The sequence below is a fragment of the Hemiscyllium ocellatum genome, chromosome 12 (assembly GCF_020745735.1).
Source record: "Hemiscyllium ocellatum isolate sHemOce1 chromosome 12, sHemOce1.pat.X.cur, whole genome shotgun sequence".
In the NCBI taxonomy this organism is placed as follows: Eukaryota; Metazoa; Chordata; class Chondrichthyes; order Orectolobiformes; family Hemiscylliidae; genus Hemiscyllium; species Hemiscyllium ocellatum.
Genome location: NC_083412.1, coordinates 61,500,744 through 61,516,676, shown reverse-complemented (window position 1 = coordinate 61,516,676; position 15,933 = coordinate 61,500,744). Strand labels below are relative to the sequence as shown.

The window sequence follows — 15,933 nt, the reverse complement described above, 5'->3', positions numbered from 1 at the left end:
ACCTCACTCTTCCACATGACAGAGAATTTGAACCGAATTTATTTAAACGCTTGCCAAAGCTAAACTCTCCTGATCCAAGGAACCTTCTGACTGCTTGCCATACTGTTGCCAATGGAAATTGTACCTTCCTTAATTACATGACCAAAACTACACACAATACCCAAAGTGTGGCCTCACTAAATCTAGATGCATTTGTAGGAAGATTGCCTTACTCTTCTACACCAATTTCTTCGAGTAAAAAATGAGGTCTGCAGATGCTGGAGATCACAGCTGCAAATGTGTTGCTGGTCAAAGCACAGCAGGCCAGGCAGCATCTCAGGAATAGAGAATTCGACGTTTCAAGCATAAGCCCTTCATCAGGAATAAGAGAGAGAGCCAAGCAGGCTAAGATAAAAGGTAGGGAGGAGGGACTAGGGGGAGGGGCGATGGAGGTGGGATAGGTGGAAGCAGGTCAAGGTGAGGGTGATAGGCCGGAGTGGGGTGGGGGCGGAGAGGTCAGGAAGTGGATTGCAGGTTAGGAGGGCGGTGCTGAGTTGAGGGAACCGACTGAGACAAGGTGGGGGGAGGGGAAATGAGGAAACTGGAGAAATCTGAATTCATACCTTGTGGTTGGAGGGTTCCCAGGCGGAAGATGAGGCGCTCCTCCTCCAGCCGTCGTGTTGTTGTGTTCTGCCGGTGGAGGAGTCCAAGGACCTGCATGTCCTCGGTGGAGTGGGAGGGAGAGTTAAAGTGTTGAGCCACGGGGTGATTGGGTTGGTTGGTTCGGGCGGCCCGGATGCATCTCCTCCACTTCCCGCTCCTCAGCCCTTGAGCCCCGCTCCTCCAACCGCCACCAAGACAGAACCCCACTGGTTCTCACCTACCACCCCACCAACCTCCGCATACAACGTATCATCCGCCGCCATTTCCGCCACCTCCAAACGGACCCCACCACCAAGGATATATTTCCCTCCCCTCCCCTATCAGCGTTCCGCAAGGACCACTCCCTTCGTGACTCCCTCGTCAGATCCACACCCCCCACCAACCCAACCCCCACCCCCGGCACCTTCCCCTGCAACCGCAGGAAATGTAAAACTTGCGCCCACACCTCCACACTCACTTCCCTCCAAGGCCCCAAGGGATCCTTCCATATCCGCCACAAGTTCACCTGTACCTCCACACACATCATCTATTGCATCCGCTGCACCCGATGTGGCCTCCTCTATATTGGTGAGACAGGCCGCTTACTTGCGGAACGCTTCAGAGAACACCTCCGGGCCGCCCGAACCAACCAACCCAATCACCCCGTGGCTCAACACTTTAACTCTCCCTCCCACTCCACCGAGGACATGCAGGTCCTTGGACTCCTCCACCGGCAGAACACAACAACACGACGGCTGGAGGAGGAGCGCCTCATCTTCCGCCTGGGAACCCTCCAACCACAAGGTATGAATTCAGATTTCTCCAGTTTCCTCATTTCCCCTCCCCCCACCTTGTCTCAGTCGGTTCCCTCAACTCAGCACCGCCCTCCTAACCTGCAATCCACTTCCTGACCTCTCCGCCCCCACCCCACTCCGGCCTATCACCCTCACCTTGACCTGCTTCCACCTATCCCACCTCCATCGCCCCTCCCCCTAGTCCCTCCTCCCTACCTTTTATCTTAGCCTGCTTGGCTCTCTCTCTTATTCCTGATGAAGGGCTTATGCTCGATACACCAATTTCTTTGCAATTAAGGAAAACATGTCATTTCTTTCTAATTGCTTAATGTACCTGCAGGCTAATTAGCTGTTCCTTGTAGAATACTGCCAATTCCCTTTTAACATTTTACCAAATTAGTTTTGGAAATCCAATTATACTATGTCCACATATATTAGTATGCTCAAGACATTGAGTTTGGATTATGCCAGGTAACCTAAGCTCATGACTTTATTATAGCCTTGATTCAAATATGGACAGAAGAGTTGAATTGTGTGAAAGTGACTGCCCTTGTCATCAGCGCTGTATATGACCCAGTCTAGCATCATATGGCCCAGTTCTAGCATCAACCACAGCCAATGGGAATCAAGAAGAAAACTCTCTGTTATTTGGATTCATACCTAGCACAAAGCAAGATGGTTGTGATTGTTTGAGCCAATCATCGTAGGTCCAGGACCTAGAACACAGAACATGCCCTTCGGCCCGGAATGTTGCACTGACCTATGAAATTAATCTGAAGCTGATCTAACTTACACCGTTCCATTATTATCCATATGTCCAATGCCCATTTAAATGCCCTTAATGCTGGCGAGTCTACTACTGTTGCAGGCAGGCCGTTCAACGCCCCTGTCGCGATGAGGCAGCGGTGTGAACCGCTGAGTCACCTTGTTACCCCAGATACACCTAGCCTTCACTTTTCCACACACTGTAAGCATACACACTGACATTCATGCCAAACCTAATGAAATGTATTTTTTTTTTGTCATTCTCATTGATTGCACTGTATCCATTGGAGGAATGCTACTCCTGTATTTAAAATTCTGGATTTATTTTGGTCCCTTATGGGAGAAGAAAGTGAAACAAGTGATAGCAACAAACTGGAGATAAACTTCTTTCAATTAGACATGGAGAGACTGGGAGCTAACAACTGGTAGATAACCGGTGATAATTACTAGTTTATCAATACCTGAACTGTGAAAAGTCTGAATATTGTGATCGCCAAGATTGTGACAATCCAAACTAAATCCTATTTACTTCTTGAGTGATTCCTTAGAGGACTTCATATGTTTGTAGCATGCATAACCAGGTGCAAGTAGCCACACTTTGGTTATGTGAAGTTTCACATGATGGACCTACACCCTAAACACAGAATGCATTGAATGATGAAAGGACAGTTGTGGGCTTCTTCTGGAGAGATCAACAATGTAATCTAATGAATCCTGGGGACTATTATAAAGGTGGTGTGAATTTGCATCACTGTACAGTAGTAGTAATGATGAAAAACAACATTTGTAATGTATCAGAAGACAGTGCTGATGAGTTGGCAAGTGGATTCTGATTGGCAAAGATATTGCCGTAAAGAATTTACCCAATTCATGATCACGGAGAGTTAACAGCCAAGTTTTGTTCATGTTTTACATCAGACAAGATGACTCTGATTGATCAAGCCATTACTCTGGAAAATGATCTAAATAATGGCCATCATCAATGCTGTCATTTGTTTTATACAAAACAGGTTCTAGTAAGGATTCAAATACACTCCATGAAATTAATTCCAGGCAACCTTTGCCAGTTTGATTGCCTTGTTAAAACTTAAAATCATTCATGATTATTTCTGTGTTTTTCTGACAAGCTCTCATTATATTTTGTCCTACAGCACAGATTTTAAAGCAGATTTTATGAACTAGTTGACAAGAAATCTTTTTCCTTGACTACTTATATTCAGCAAAACTGACTCTAAATCTTGTTCCTCTGACTGAAGAAATTGGGTCAATGGAAGCTCACTGAAGGTGGAAAGCATATCGTGATATAAGGAGGGAGAATACATGTGCGGAGACCAACCACCTCTCTGTGAGACTGTAAAGTATAGCTCAGGAAGATAGCCCACAGGAGTAGGAATTTGTACAAGTTCCAGAATAGTACCAGAAACTTAGAGAATAGAAGACAAAAGCAAACTTTGTCATAAGAATCATAAACTCTTACATTACCACAGCTAATAAATGCCACTGAATGCTCAAAAATGTTGGAAAGCACAAAACCAAAAAGAATTATATGATTAATCCATTTCAATCCATCCTCACTGTAAAATATTTATCCAATTATCCATCAAGTTTATCCACAAATCCTATTTCATTACTCCCTGGCAATCTATTCTAATTCACTGTTCACTGCTCAAAATAGTCAAATCTCTTTTTATCTACAGCTGCTGAGGCCTATTGAATAATTCACAGAATGAGGAATCACTAAATTGCTTCATGATATGTCAACATTATCATATCTTCTGGGAAAAGTTATGGGAACATACTCTTGGATATGCCTGCCAGAATAATAGAGTGAAATCATAGGGCGGCCATTGAGACTTTTAGCCTTGGAATGGTAATGTTCTTATGTCATTTTCCAGTTTGAACTAGGTTCTGTCACATGACATCAGTCAGTCTGGTCATAACTCACATTAGAAAATTGTAAATTCAAAGAAAACATAAGAAAAATCAAATCAAAGGAAACTTTATAATTTCTTTTTTAAAAACTATGAAATTAATATATGATAGTTGTTTTAATTAGCTGCCAATTTCTCGATGATTGCCCAACTTCATCGTCAGAGATACTTTATGGATTTGTAATTCCTCCAAGAAATTAAAATACCCAAATAGGACCCATTTTTCCAAAACATTGAAAAAAATGAATTTATTTACCAGCATTTAAAAATTTATAATTCAAAATATATTTAATTATTTCTTACAATATTTGCTTATTTAACAAATGAATTTGAGATGATTGTGTTGATATTTTAGCTCATCAAATAATCATTAGGATATAACTTTATTCTACACCAAACATTTAGAAAGAATTCTAGAAAGATCTGCTGCAATAAGTTAACCTTGTGCCCTCAGAATTTATTCAGCATTGCACATTGGTCTGAAAACAGAATAATTTAGTTTAGTTTAAACTCATTATTTGATTACCTGCAAAAGCAGAATTGCTTTGTTTCCGTGTCTTCTTGACAGTAATAAGCTGTTTCATCTCATTCGTAAATGCAACAGGGTCATCCCATGGTATATATGATGCTTCAAGACTTTCGGCCAACATGTCTTTTTTCTTTTCTAATTCTCCATTCTCTTTTACTGTCGTTAGCTTTATACTCTCAAATACAAACTGCTTGAAGGCTTTCTCCACCTCATCACGTGTCATATTTTCTAAGTGAAATAATATATAGTACAACCTATCAATTAATTGTCCAAATAGAAAGCCAACTGTAATAGCTATCTCAGCCATAATACGATGACTTAATATTATTCAAAATTAAGAACCAATATTGGAAGTGCAATAAAAATGGATGCTCTTGCTTTTCATTTGAGTTCATCACATTAAAATACAATGAATTATTTTGTGAAGTTATGACTTTTTATAGAGTCGTACAGCATGGAAACATACCCTTTGGTCCAACTAGTCCATGCCAACCATATTCCCAAACCAAACTAGTCCCAATTGCCTACCCATATTCCTCCAAACCTTTCCTATTCATGTACATTTCCAAATGATCTTAAAATGTTGTAACTGCATCTGCATCCACCATTTCCTCTGGCAGTTTATTCCACTAACTACACTTTCTATGTGTAAGAATGTTGCCCCTCATGTCCTTTTTTAAACTTACTCCTCTCATCTTAAAAATATTGCACACAAGTCCTGCTCAAAATCAGCATAAAAGTTAGTGGATCCTTAAATTCATATTAAAATAATGCAAAATTGATGACTTTATTTTTCTATATTTTTGATTGCAAAGTTGTATTTACAAACACCATCCCATTGTAATGTAGCAATTTAGTGTAAACAATGACAAGATGAACTAATGTGATTTTCTAAAATAGATACATGGATGAAGAAATATTTGAATATTGTAGGAATTTTCTAATTTTTCAGCAATGCCATTGTATGAATAATATTCATTTGAACCATCAGAACAGGAATGTGGGACCTCAAATGTGTTTCAACTGTAGTATCTTTCAACAAAGTAATACACCATTTGTAAAGGAATGGAATATCAGCTTAGATGATTGGACTTCAAGCCTACTGATATGGAGACTTGTCTAATGGGAATGGAAACTGAGAAATCATATGTATCTACAACTTTCTGGTCATAAAATTGACATGAGTGCTCAAATCTTCACACAGAAATACAGCTTGCAACTGCCTGATCAAAGGCAAACATGTCAAAACTGAGCTGGAATAAACATCTGAAGTGAAATATTTCCATCATAAAAGGTTGTTATGTGGAGTTCTTTCCCCAGAATTATTCAATGCCATGTCAAATTAAATTTTCATAGACAAGTGAGATAAGGGTCATACGGCCAGAAAGTAAGTGAAGTTGGGACTGCACAAATCAGCTATGATCTTATTGAATTGCAGTGGGAGTTTGAAACACTGAATGGCTCTTAAGTCCTATGTTCCTAAATATATATTTTTAAAAAACTATTAAGTTTCTATTAAGTTTCACAAATCATTCTTTAAGCTCAATAAGTTCCATAGGTTTCCCATCCAGTTTACAGTATTCTGAATGAAGGAGTCCCACTTTGTTACAGTGGAAAACCTTATGCCATCAGTTTTCACTTCAAACCTCAGCCCTTTCCTTTCAAGTCTGAGAAAGAATTCTTTAAATATCATGAGTAACCAATTCCTTACCTAGGCTGTTTGCATTGCTTCCATCCTCCTTGAGTTTTTGGAGGTTATGGGAAAAATAATTAATTTTATAATCAGCTCACAATAATCAGCTATTTCTGGTGCCAGTCTATAAGACCATAAGACCATAAGACATAGGGGTGGAAGTAAGGCCATTCAGCCCATCGAGTCCACTCCGCCATTCAATCATGGCTGATGGGCATTTCAACTCCACTTACCAGCGTTCTCCCCATAGCCCTTAATTCCTCGAGACAACAAGAATCTATCAATCTCTGCCTTGAAGACATTTAGCATCCAGGCCTCCACTGCACTCTGCGGCAATGAATTCCACAGGCCCACCACCCTCTGGCTGAAGAAATGTCTCCGCATTTCTGTTCTAAATTTACCCCCTCTAATTGTGTCCACGGGTCCTAGTCTCCTCGCCTAATGGAAACAATTTCCTAGCGTCCACCCTTTCCAAGCCATGTATTATCTTGTACGTCTCTATTAAGTCTCCCCTTAATCTTCTAAACTCCAATGAATACAATCCCAGGATCCTCAGCCGTTCCTCATATGTTAGACCTACCATTCCAGGGATCATCCGTATGAATCTCCGTTGGACACGTTCCAGTGCCAGTATGTCCTTCCTGAGGTGTGGGGACCAAAACTGGACACAGTACTCCAAATGGGGCCTAACCAGAGCTTTATAAAGTCTCAGTAGCACATCTCTGCTTTTATATTCCAACCATTTTGAGGTAAGTGACAACATTACATTCGCTTTCTTAATCACGGACTCAACCTGCATGTTTACCTTTAGAGAATCCTCGACTAGCACTCCCAGATCCCTTTGTACTTTGGCTTTACTAATTTTCTCACCATTTAGAAAGTAGTCTATGCTTTTATTCTTTTTGCCAAAGTGCAAGACCTCGCACTTGCTCACGTTGAAGCAGTCTAACTGTTGCTCTGGTCTTTTACATGAGTTCTAACTACTGGAAGAAGAGAATTTTAAAAGTTATCTCAGGAAATATGTTCTCACAGAGCTTTACACATGGCATTTACTCCTAATGCCTGAATCCAGTTATCAAAATTATTTTGATCTACATTTTCAAATTTAATATAAGTCTTCCCTAATGTTTCAAACTTTTGCCTGCATGCCTCAGGAACTAACTTGTATATCATCCAGAATAGCTGTCCCCAATCTATAGGAACCTCTTCTGAAAGTGATGCATAAATCCCATATGCTCTTTCAGTCAATCTGCTTTGCAAAATAATGTGTCCAACATTGCTTTGGCTACTTTATTTGCTTTGCTTACTTTCTTTGAACGAAGTAGAGAATGCCTCCACTCCCTTTTCTCCAAATTAAGAAGGACTTGTACAAATTTAAGCATCTCCTTATTACTAGGCTTTGGATTAGATGTACTTTTTTTTATCAGACCTTCCTTATCCACCTGAGATTGCATTGTTTTAACTACAACCTCATAGGCCAATATTGTCTTGCTCTGTCTTGGAACTCTCGTGGGGCGGCATGGTGACTCAGTGGTTAGCACTGCTCCATCACAGTGCTAGGGACCCATGTTCAATTCCACCCTCGGATGACTGTATGTGTACAGGACTTGACTGTAGGGGATGGCTTCCCGCGTACGTCTTGTACAGGATACACAAAGGTACACAAAGCCAACACACCTGGACGTTCCATCTTATATAAAGAATCTGCTCAGAAGAGGAGAAGAGCAACAGGCACCTAAAGATGCTGAAAGACACCCTTATAAGAATGGGATACAATGCTTAACTCATCAATTGCCAGCTCCAAAGTGTCACAGTGAAAAACTGCAACAACCTCCTCAGACACGCACAACCGATAGAGGATTCTTCATCGTCCAGTACTTCCCCGGAGTGGAGAAACGACACAATGTTTTTCACAACCTTCAAGATATCATTGAAGATGACGACCATCTCACCAAGATCATCCCTATGTCTCCACTTGTCACCTTGAAACAACCAAGCCTTAAACAGACTGTTGTTCGCAGCAAACTACTCAGCCATCAAGACAACATCGGCCACAACACCACACAACCCTGCAAGACATGTCAGAACATCAACTCAGATACGACCTTCACACGTACACAACAGATACTCATGTGACTCGGTGAATGTTGTCTACCTCGTATGCTGCAGGCAAGGATGACCCAAGGCATGGTATATTGGCGAGACCAGGCAGACACTATGACAACGGATGAATGGACACTGTGCAACAATCGCCAGACAGGTATGTTCCCTCATAGTTGGGGAATACGTCAGCGGTCAAGGATGTTCAGTCTCTGATCTTTGGGTACGCATCCTTCAAGGCGGCCTTTGACATACACAATGCAGAATTGCCGAGCAAAACTGATAGTGAAGTTTTGTACCCATGAAGACAGTCTTAACAGTAATCTTGGGTTGCGCTACAATTAGCCTCAATTAATTGGATTATAGGCAATCACTACATTTGCTATTCAGCTGTGACACTTTACTCACACCGTCTGACACATTTGATCATCTGCAGAGACTTATTATTCAGCCTGTTGGCACTTCACACACACCATTTGTAAGATTTTCTGCCTGTAAATTATGTGCCTGTGTACTTCTCTTCACTCCACTTGATGAAGGAGCAGGGTTATGAAAGCTTGTGATTTCAAATAAACCAGTTGGACAATAACCTGGTTACATATGACTTCTGCCCTTGTCCAGCCAGTCTAACACCAGCACATCCTTATCAATAAAATTGTATTAATAATAATGCGAGAATGTAGCTGCAATATCTCACCATTGGTGCAATGGTACATAAGCTCTTGGATACTGGCCAAACGTCTAGCATCAACCTCAGGTGAAGGACGAGTAAAATTAAGGAGCTTTTCTAAAGGCAGTTTTTTCATCATTTCCTGTTCAACCTTGCCAGGGTCAAAGCCTTGCAGTGTCTGAAATAAGAGCAAAAGTCAGGTCGTTCCATTTTTAGTAAAATAATTCTATTGCAAAAATTGAGAGTAGAGCAAAGGTGAAACAGATAAAAACCCATAGAACTTATTAACTCGTTAATTTTGTTTCTTTTTAAAAATAAAAGATATGGTTCTGTTTAGAAACAGAGAATGAGTTAAACTAAATTTCTGGCACATAGGAACATAGGAAGAAAGAGGAGGCTATTTGACTCAGAAACTCTTCCACCATTCAAAAATTCATGGTTGACCATGTACCTCTGCACTGTTTTTATCCAGTATACACCTCTTGATATCATTGCTTTCTAGCAATCTATTGAGTTGAACATGCTTAATAACTGTGCTTTCAAAGCCTTCTGGCTACAAAATTACAAAGATTCCTTTCTATCTGAGTGAAATGAATCCTCTTCATCTCAGTGTTAAAGTACCTACACCATATTCTGACACTGATTCCAGACTTACCGTCATAGAGCTGCACAGCATGGAAATAGCCTTCAGTCCAATTCTTCCACCCCGACCAGATATCCTAAATTAATCTCGTCCCATTTATCAGAATTTAGCCCATATCCCTTTAAACCCTTCCTATCCATGTATCCATCCAGATGCATTTTAAATGCCTTTCAAATGTTGCAGTTTTACCAGGTATCCTATCCATATCTACCCTGACATGCCGTGTAAGAATAGGAATTTCTAAATTTTCAATGAGATCACTCCAACTCACTTCAAAACTCTAAAAGATACAGGCCCAGAATGCTCAATTTCTCCTTGTATGACAAACCCGTCATTCCGGGGATTAGTCTGGTGTCTTTTTGTGCACTCCCTTTACACTTCCTTACCTATCCTTCCTTAGATAACTGCACACAATAATCTAGGATAACCAAGACTCTATACAATTGCAGAAAGACTGCTTAACTCCTGCACTCAAATCCATTTGCATCAAAGGGCAACAGGCAATTGCTTGTTGTATTTATGCTAAGTTAAAAATTACCCAATATCAGGTCTAACAGGTTTATTGAAAGCGCAAGATTTCGGAGCACTGGGGAGAATGTGAAGGAGCAACGCTCCGAAAGCTAGTGCTTCAAAATAAACTTGTTGGTCTATAACCTGGTGTTGTGTGATTTTTAACTTTGTATACCCTAGTCCAACACCGGCAACTCCAAACCATGTACAGAGGAACCTCGATTATCCGAATGAAATGGGCGGGCACTACTTCATTCGGATAATTTATTATTTGGTTAATCGATTCAATGTCGTTCCTCTGGGGCTCAGAGTTTTCTGTAAAGCCTGCTCCTTGTTCAGACTAGGCAGCAGCACACCGTGTGCAAGCTCCTGCCCCCGCCCACCCCAAACCCTGTCCAACACCGCACCCCCCAAACCCTGTCCAATACTGGCCCCCACCCGCCCCCCCCACCCCAATCAACACCGTCCCCCTGCCTGCCCCAACCCCATTCAACACCGAGGCCCACCTGCTCCCCCCAACCCTGTCAAACACTGCCTCCACTCCCATTCCCCGTGCACCCCCCATCCACCCCTGATTTTGGGGGGGGGTGAGTCTCCAATTAGCGTGTACACACACACACACACACTTACTGCAACTTTTTGACAGGTTCCATCTTTGTCTTGTACAGGACAATGTTGGAGAGATTATCTGGGGAAGGGGGGGGGGGGGGGGGGGTCAGGGTTCACACCTGTGTAGAACTCCAGGGAAAGTGTGGAGAGAGAGAGCGCGGGAGGTCAGTCATTTAAAGATGGTGCCTGCGCTCCCATCAGTTCAGGACTGTTCTCTGCAGTACTGAGTGCACTTTTAATCACTGGAAACAAAAGATGTGATCAGTGTTGGAAACACGTCTTTGATGTAATGTTTCTGTTGGGACCTCGAGATCTCCTTCGGATAATCCAATAATTGGATAACTGATCCTTTCAGTACTCCACAACGAAGAACTTGCCAATGGAGTATGACCAACTTATTTCTCTGTTTTCAGTTTATTAACAAATTCTGTTCCCACTCCTATGTGATCTAATTTAGTTTATTAATGTCCTGTTCTTGGACTTTATTGAAAATGTGTAAATTCCAAAAACACTACATCATTAATCCTCCTTCATCTGTGCTCCAAAGTGCATCGCCAACGAATGCCAACACGCTTGTAAGACATAATTTCCCTTTCCCAAATCCATGTAGAATGTGACCAGTGGCGGCATCTCCATCTTGGATCCTAAGTGATCCCTTCAAATTCCACCCATCCAGGAGATTTGTCACTGGTTGACTAAAAATTATTTCTGTGGCTTCACTATACTTCCACACAGTGCATTCCATACCCTTCCTGCTCACTGAATGAGTTTCTTACATTACCTTTGCTTCCCTGCACATCATTTTAAATCTATGCCCTCACATTCATACTCTTTTTGCAAGTGAAAACAGCTTTCCTTTTGATTTGATTCATTGTTGTCACATGTACCTAGGTACAGTGAAATGTTTTGTTTCGCTGCAATACAGGCAGGTAATAACATACAAGGCCATACTGATCATAGGTTGCTTAAACAAAGTGAGGCATACAAGGTTACTGTTCCACAGGAGGTGCACAACAGCAGATCAATATTGGTTTGAAATTAGAGAGGTCCATTTGACAGGTAAGATGTTGTTCTTGAACCTGTTGGTAAGTGTGTTTAGGCTTTTGTATCTTCTGACTGTTGGGGGAGGTTGGAAGAGAGCACAACTGGGGTGGGACGGGTCTTTGATGATATTGGCTGTTTTTCCACAGTGACAAGATGCAGATGGAGTCCATGGATGGGAAGCTAGCTTGCAAGATGGTTTGGGCTGTGCACACAACTTTCTGAAATTTCTTACAGTCCTGGTCAGAGCAGTTGCCATACCAAGTCATGATGCATTGAGATAGAATATTTTCTATGGCATTTATAGTTGGTGGGGGTCTTAATGTACATGCCGAACTTCCTTAGTCCCCTGAGAAAGAAGAGGCATTGTTGTGCCTTATTGACCATCGCCTCAATGTGGGAAGGCCAGAACAGGTTATTGGTTATCATCTTTCCTAGGAACTTGACATTCTCGACACTCTCCATCTCAGCTCCATTGATGTCGGTAGAGGCTTATCTTCCCCCTTTCTTTATGAAGTCAGTGATGAGCTCTTTAGTTTTGCAAACATAGAGGGAGAGGTTGCTATCTCCCTTTATCCAGCCAGGTAAACAAGTTACCAAAGATAAACATGGTTAATCATGGGTGCTTGGTCATTGTGCTCAACAGATTGCTCGGATGCTTTGATTCACTTCATTAAATAATTGTCACCTACACTAATGATGTCGTAGTTGAGATGATAATTTTATGATAACCAAACCCTTGAATGGCAAAGCATGAAAAACAGTGAATCCATCCGTGTTTCCCTCACACACACATAAATAAGCTACCTTCAGGTGATGTGTCCGCCACGTCAATGCATCATGGAGATTAAGAAGCAAAGGCTGTTTAGGCTCATCATGTGATCCCTTTTGTTCAGTTTTGTTTAACTCTTCAATTAATATCTGTGTAATAACATCAAATGTTAGGGCATATTATACTCAAATCAGAATTAATGAGTTAAGATTATTCATTGTCAAGACACATCAAATATTTGTTGATATAAATGGAATGTGTTGGTAAACAAAAATAGGACTCCGAGCCATGGTTTTACTGGATAACATTATATATTTCACTGAAGAAATATGTAGAAACATAGAAACTAGCTACAGGAGTAGCCCACTGAGCCTTTTGAGCCTGCACCACCATTCAATATGATCATGGTTGATCATGCAATCTCAGTATCCCAGTCCCATCCTCTCCCCATATCTCTTGATCGCCTTAGCTGCAAGGGACACATCCAACTCCCTTTGAATCTATCTAATGAATTGGCCCCACCAGCTTTCTGTGAGAGAGAATTCCACAGGTTCACAACTCTCTAAAGGTATGTATTTATATTTTAAAAAGAAGAAGAAAACCTAAATTTAACCCTGTGATAGAAGTTTGAATAGATACAGAACAAAAATGGATAAACAACTGGAAGAGTAGGAAAAAGTCAAGCTAAAGTTTTAGGTACAATTTCTTGCAGAATATATAGCTGAAAGCTCTGGGCAAGGGCTGAGGGGTTGCTGGTGCTAAATCATACTCCAGCGGTAATGAAATTGCTGGTATTTTCCAATCTGTAAGTATGTATAGTATTACTTCCAACTGATCTTAAATATCTACAGGTGTAAATTGTGTGTGCAAATTCTGGCATATGTAATTCATTAATTGTTGCCTGCGTACAAATGAGTCATAAGAAAGGCATAAACACAAAATTTTTTTGGGCTATCTGTCTGTACTTTAGTGGAATTTGTGGAGGTACCTGTTGTTCTTTCTCGAGTACAGGTTTCTGTACATCCTCTTGTGGTTCTGGATTTTTTGAAATTTGGCAAGAAACTTCTTCATCTGAAAAAATCTGCATACATTACAAGTGAAACAAGTATGAACCTTCAGTCGTAGAGTCATAGAGTTATACATAATTGAAACAGACCCTTCGGTCCAACTCATCCAGGCCAACCAGATAATATCCCTCTAATATCTTCCTATTCATGGAGAAACACAGAGGAGTCATGTTAATAATTTCTAATTGTATTTAAAAAGTATATAAAAAAGTTCTAAATGCACATTCTACCTTTCACATACATTGTGAAAGAATATATAGCAATAACATATAATTTATTCCTCAACTCTAGTTAATAATATTAAGGACATTAAAATAGTCACCGTTTTGATAATTTTGATCATATTCATTTGTGTTAACATGCTTGCTTCAGTCCATGCTTAACTTCAGTTTCATTCTTAAAAATGTCATTACTATTTCATACAGCACCTTTCATTTCTCATAAGCTCTTTAATTGACATTGTAGATATAATTCACACATAGAGTCCATGGAGTGAACAAGTGAAGTTAAAGTTTAAAATTTTGAGACAGCCAATGCATATCAGCAAGACAGAGGTGGGAGGTGACACATATATCTTTTACTTTCCTGAGATTCTCAGCATCACAGATGCCAGTCTTCAACAAATTTGATTCACTTCACATGATATCAAGAAACAGTTGAAGGTAATTGATTTGTAAAGGCTTCGGTCAACATTTTGATGATAGTGCTGAAAACTAGGGTTCTAGAACAACCTAAGCCAAGCTGTTCCAGTATAACTCCAATTTTGGCATTTACTTGATACAGTGGAAAATTGTACATGTATATCCTGTGTACAAAAATGAAGACAAATGGAAATTGTCAATTACTACCTTTTCAGTCTATTCTTGATAATCAGTACGGTAAAAAACTGAAAGGGGTCACTGACATTGTTTTAAGGAATATTTGCAAAGGAACAAACTGCTCATTGATGCTTGTTTTGGCTCCTGAGCTTATTGCAGCCTTGGTACAAATATGGACAGAAGAGTTGAAATCCACGTTCGAGGTGAAAGCAACTAGCATTGAAATCAAGATAGCATTCAACTGAGAATGACATCAAGAATCTTAGCAAAACCGTAATAATTGGGAATTGGGAAAAATTAACCACCAATTAGAATTATACCTAACATAAAAATGCTGATAGTTGCTGGAGATCAATCATCTCAACCATGTTCAGCTGCTTATCATAAGATCACAAGTCAGATATTTGCTGATGATTGCACAATGTTTAGCACCATAGTCTGTATCTGAGTGCAGCAAGACTCAGACAACATTCAGGTTTGGGCTATTAGGTAGCGAGTGACATTGGTGACACACAAGAGCCAGACAAAAATTTTCTACAACAAGGGAGAATTTAACTATCACCCCTTTAACTTTCTATGGCAATATCGCTGTTGAATTCCCTGTTGTTATCATGCTGGGATTACTATTGACTGGAACCCCAACTGGATTAACCTTATCAATAATTTGACTATAAATTTAGGCTGGGAATTCTTTAGCAGGCAACTCACCTCCTGTCTCCCCAGTGATTATGCACCATCTACAAGACACAAGTTAGGAGGAATACTATCCACCTGCTTGAATCAGAACAACTCCAACAAAGCTCAAGAAGCTTGACATCATCCAGGACAAATCAGCCTACTCCCCTCCATCGCCTTCAACATGAACATCCTTCACCCACAATGCAGTGGTATACAGTCTACAAGGTTCACTGCAGAAAGTCAGCCAGATTTCTCCTCCGTGACCTCTACCATCTAAAACGACAAAGGCAGCAGGTGCAAGGATCTCTACTATTTGTACAATCCCCAACAAGTCATACACCATCCCAACATGAAACTATGTCGCGAGCTCAAAATCCTGGAACAGCCTTTCTAACAGCACTGCAGATGTCACTACATCCCAATAGCTGCAGCTGTTCAAGAAGGAAGCTTACTCTCCAGGCCAATCAGGGATACGCAATAAATACTGGCCTAGCCAATGACATCCACATAACATGGACAAATGTCTTTAAAAATTAAAACGTTGAAGAATAATTACTGCTGCTCAGTAAATTTGACTGGGAAGATGATCTCTGATGTTGGATTTGGTTCCACAAAAACTAATAAAATAACTAAATGCAACAAGAAAGAACTAAGGCAGGGTACATGCATTACCAGATAAATGATAGAAGAGT

General features: G+C 40.6%; 1 protein-coding gene across 1 annotated transcript in view; it reads right to left on the bottom strand.

Annotated features, from left to right (window-relative positions):
• The window catches only part of spag17 (sperm associated antigen 17), a 225,401-nt gene that overhangs the window by 154,770 nt on the left and 54,698 nt on the right, over positions 1-15,933 (bottom strand). Inside the window, exons 15-18 of the mRNA XM_060832789.1 lie at positions 13,667-13,759; positions 12,714-12,827; positions 9,131-9,281; positions 4,638-4,868 (exon numbers count right to left, since the gene is read on the bottom strand). Coding sequence (XP_060688772.1) covers positions 4,638-4,868; positions 9,131-9,281; positions 12,714-12,827; positions 13,667-13,759 — 589 coding nt within the window. The remainder of the gene's footprint in view (positions 1-4,637; positions 4,869-9,130; positions 9,282-12,713; positions 12,828-13,666; positions 13,760-15,933) is intronic.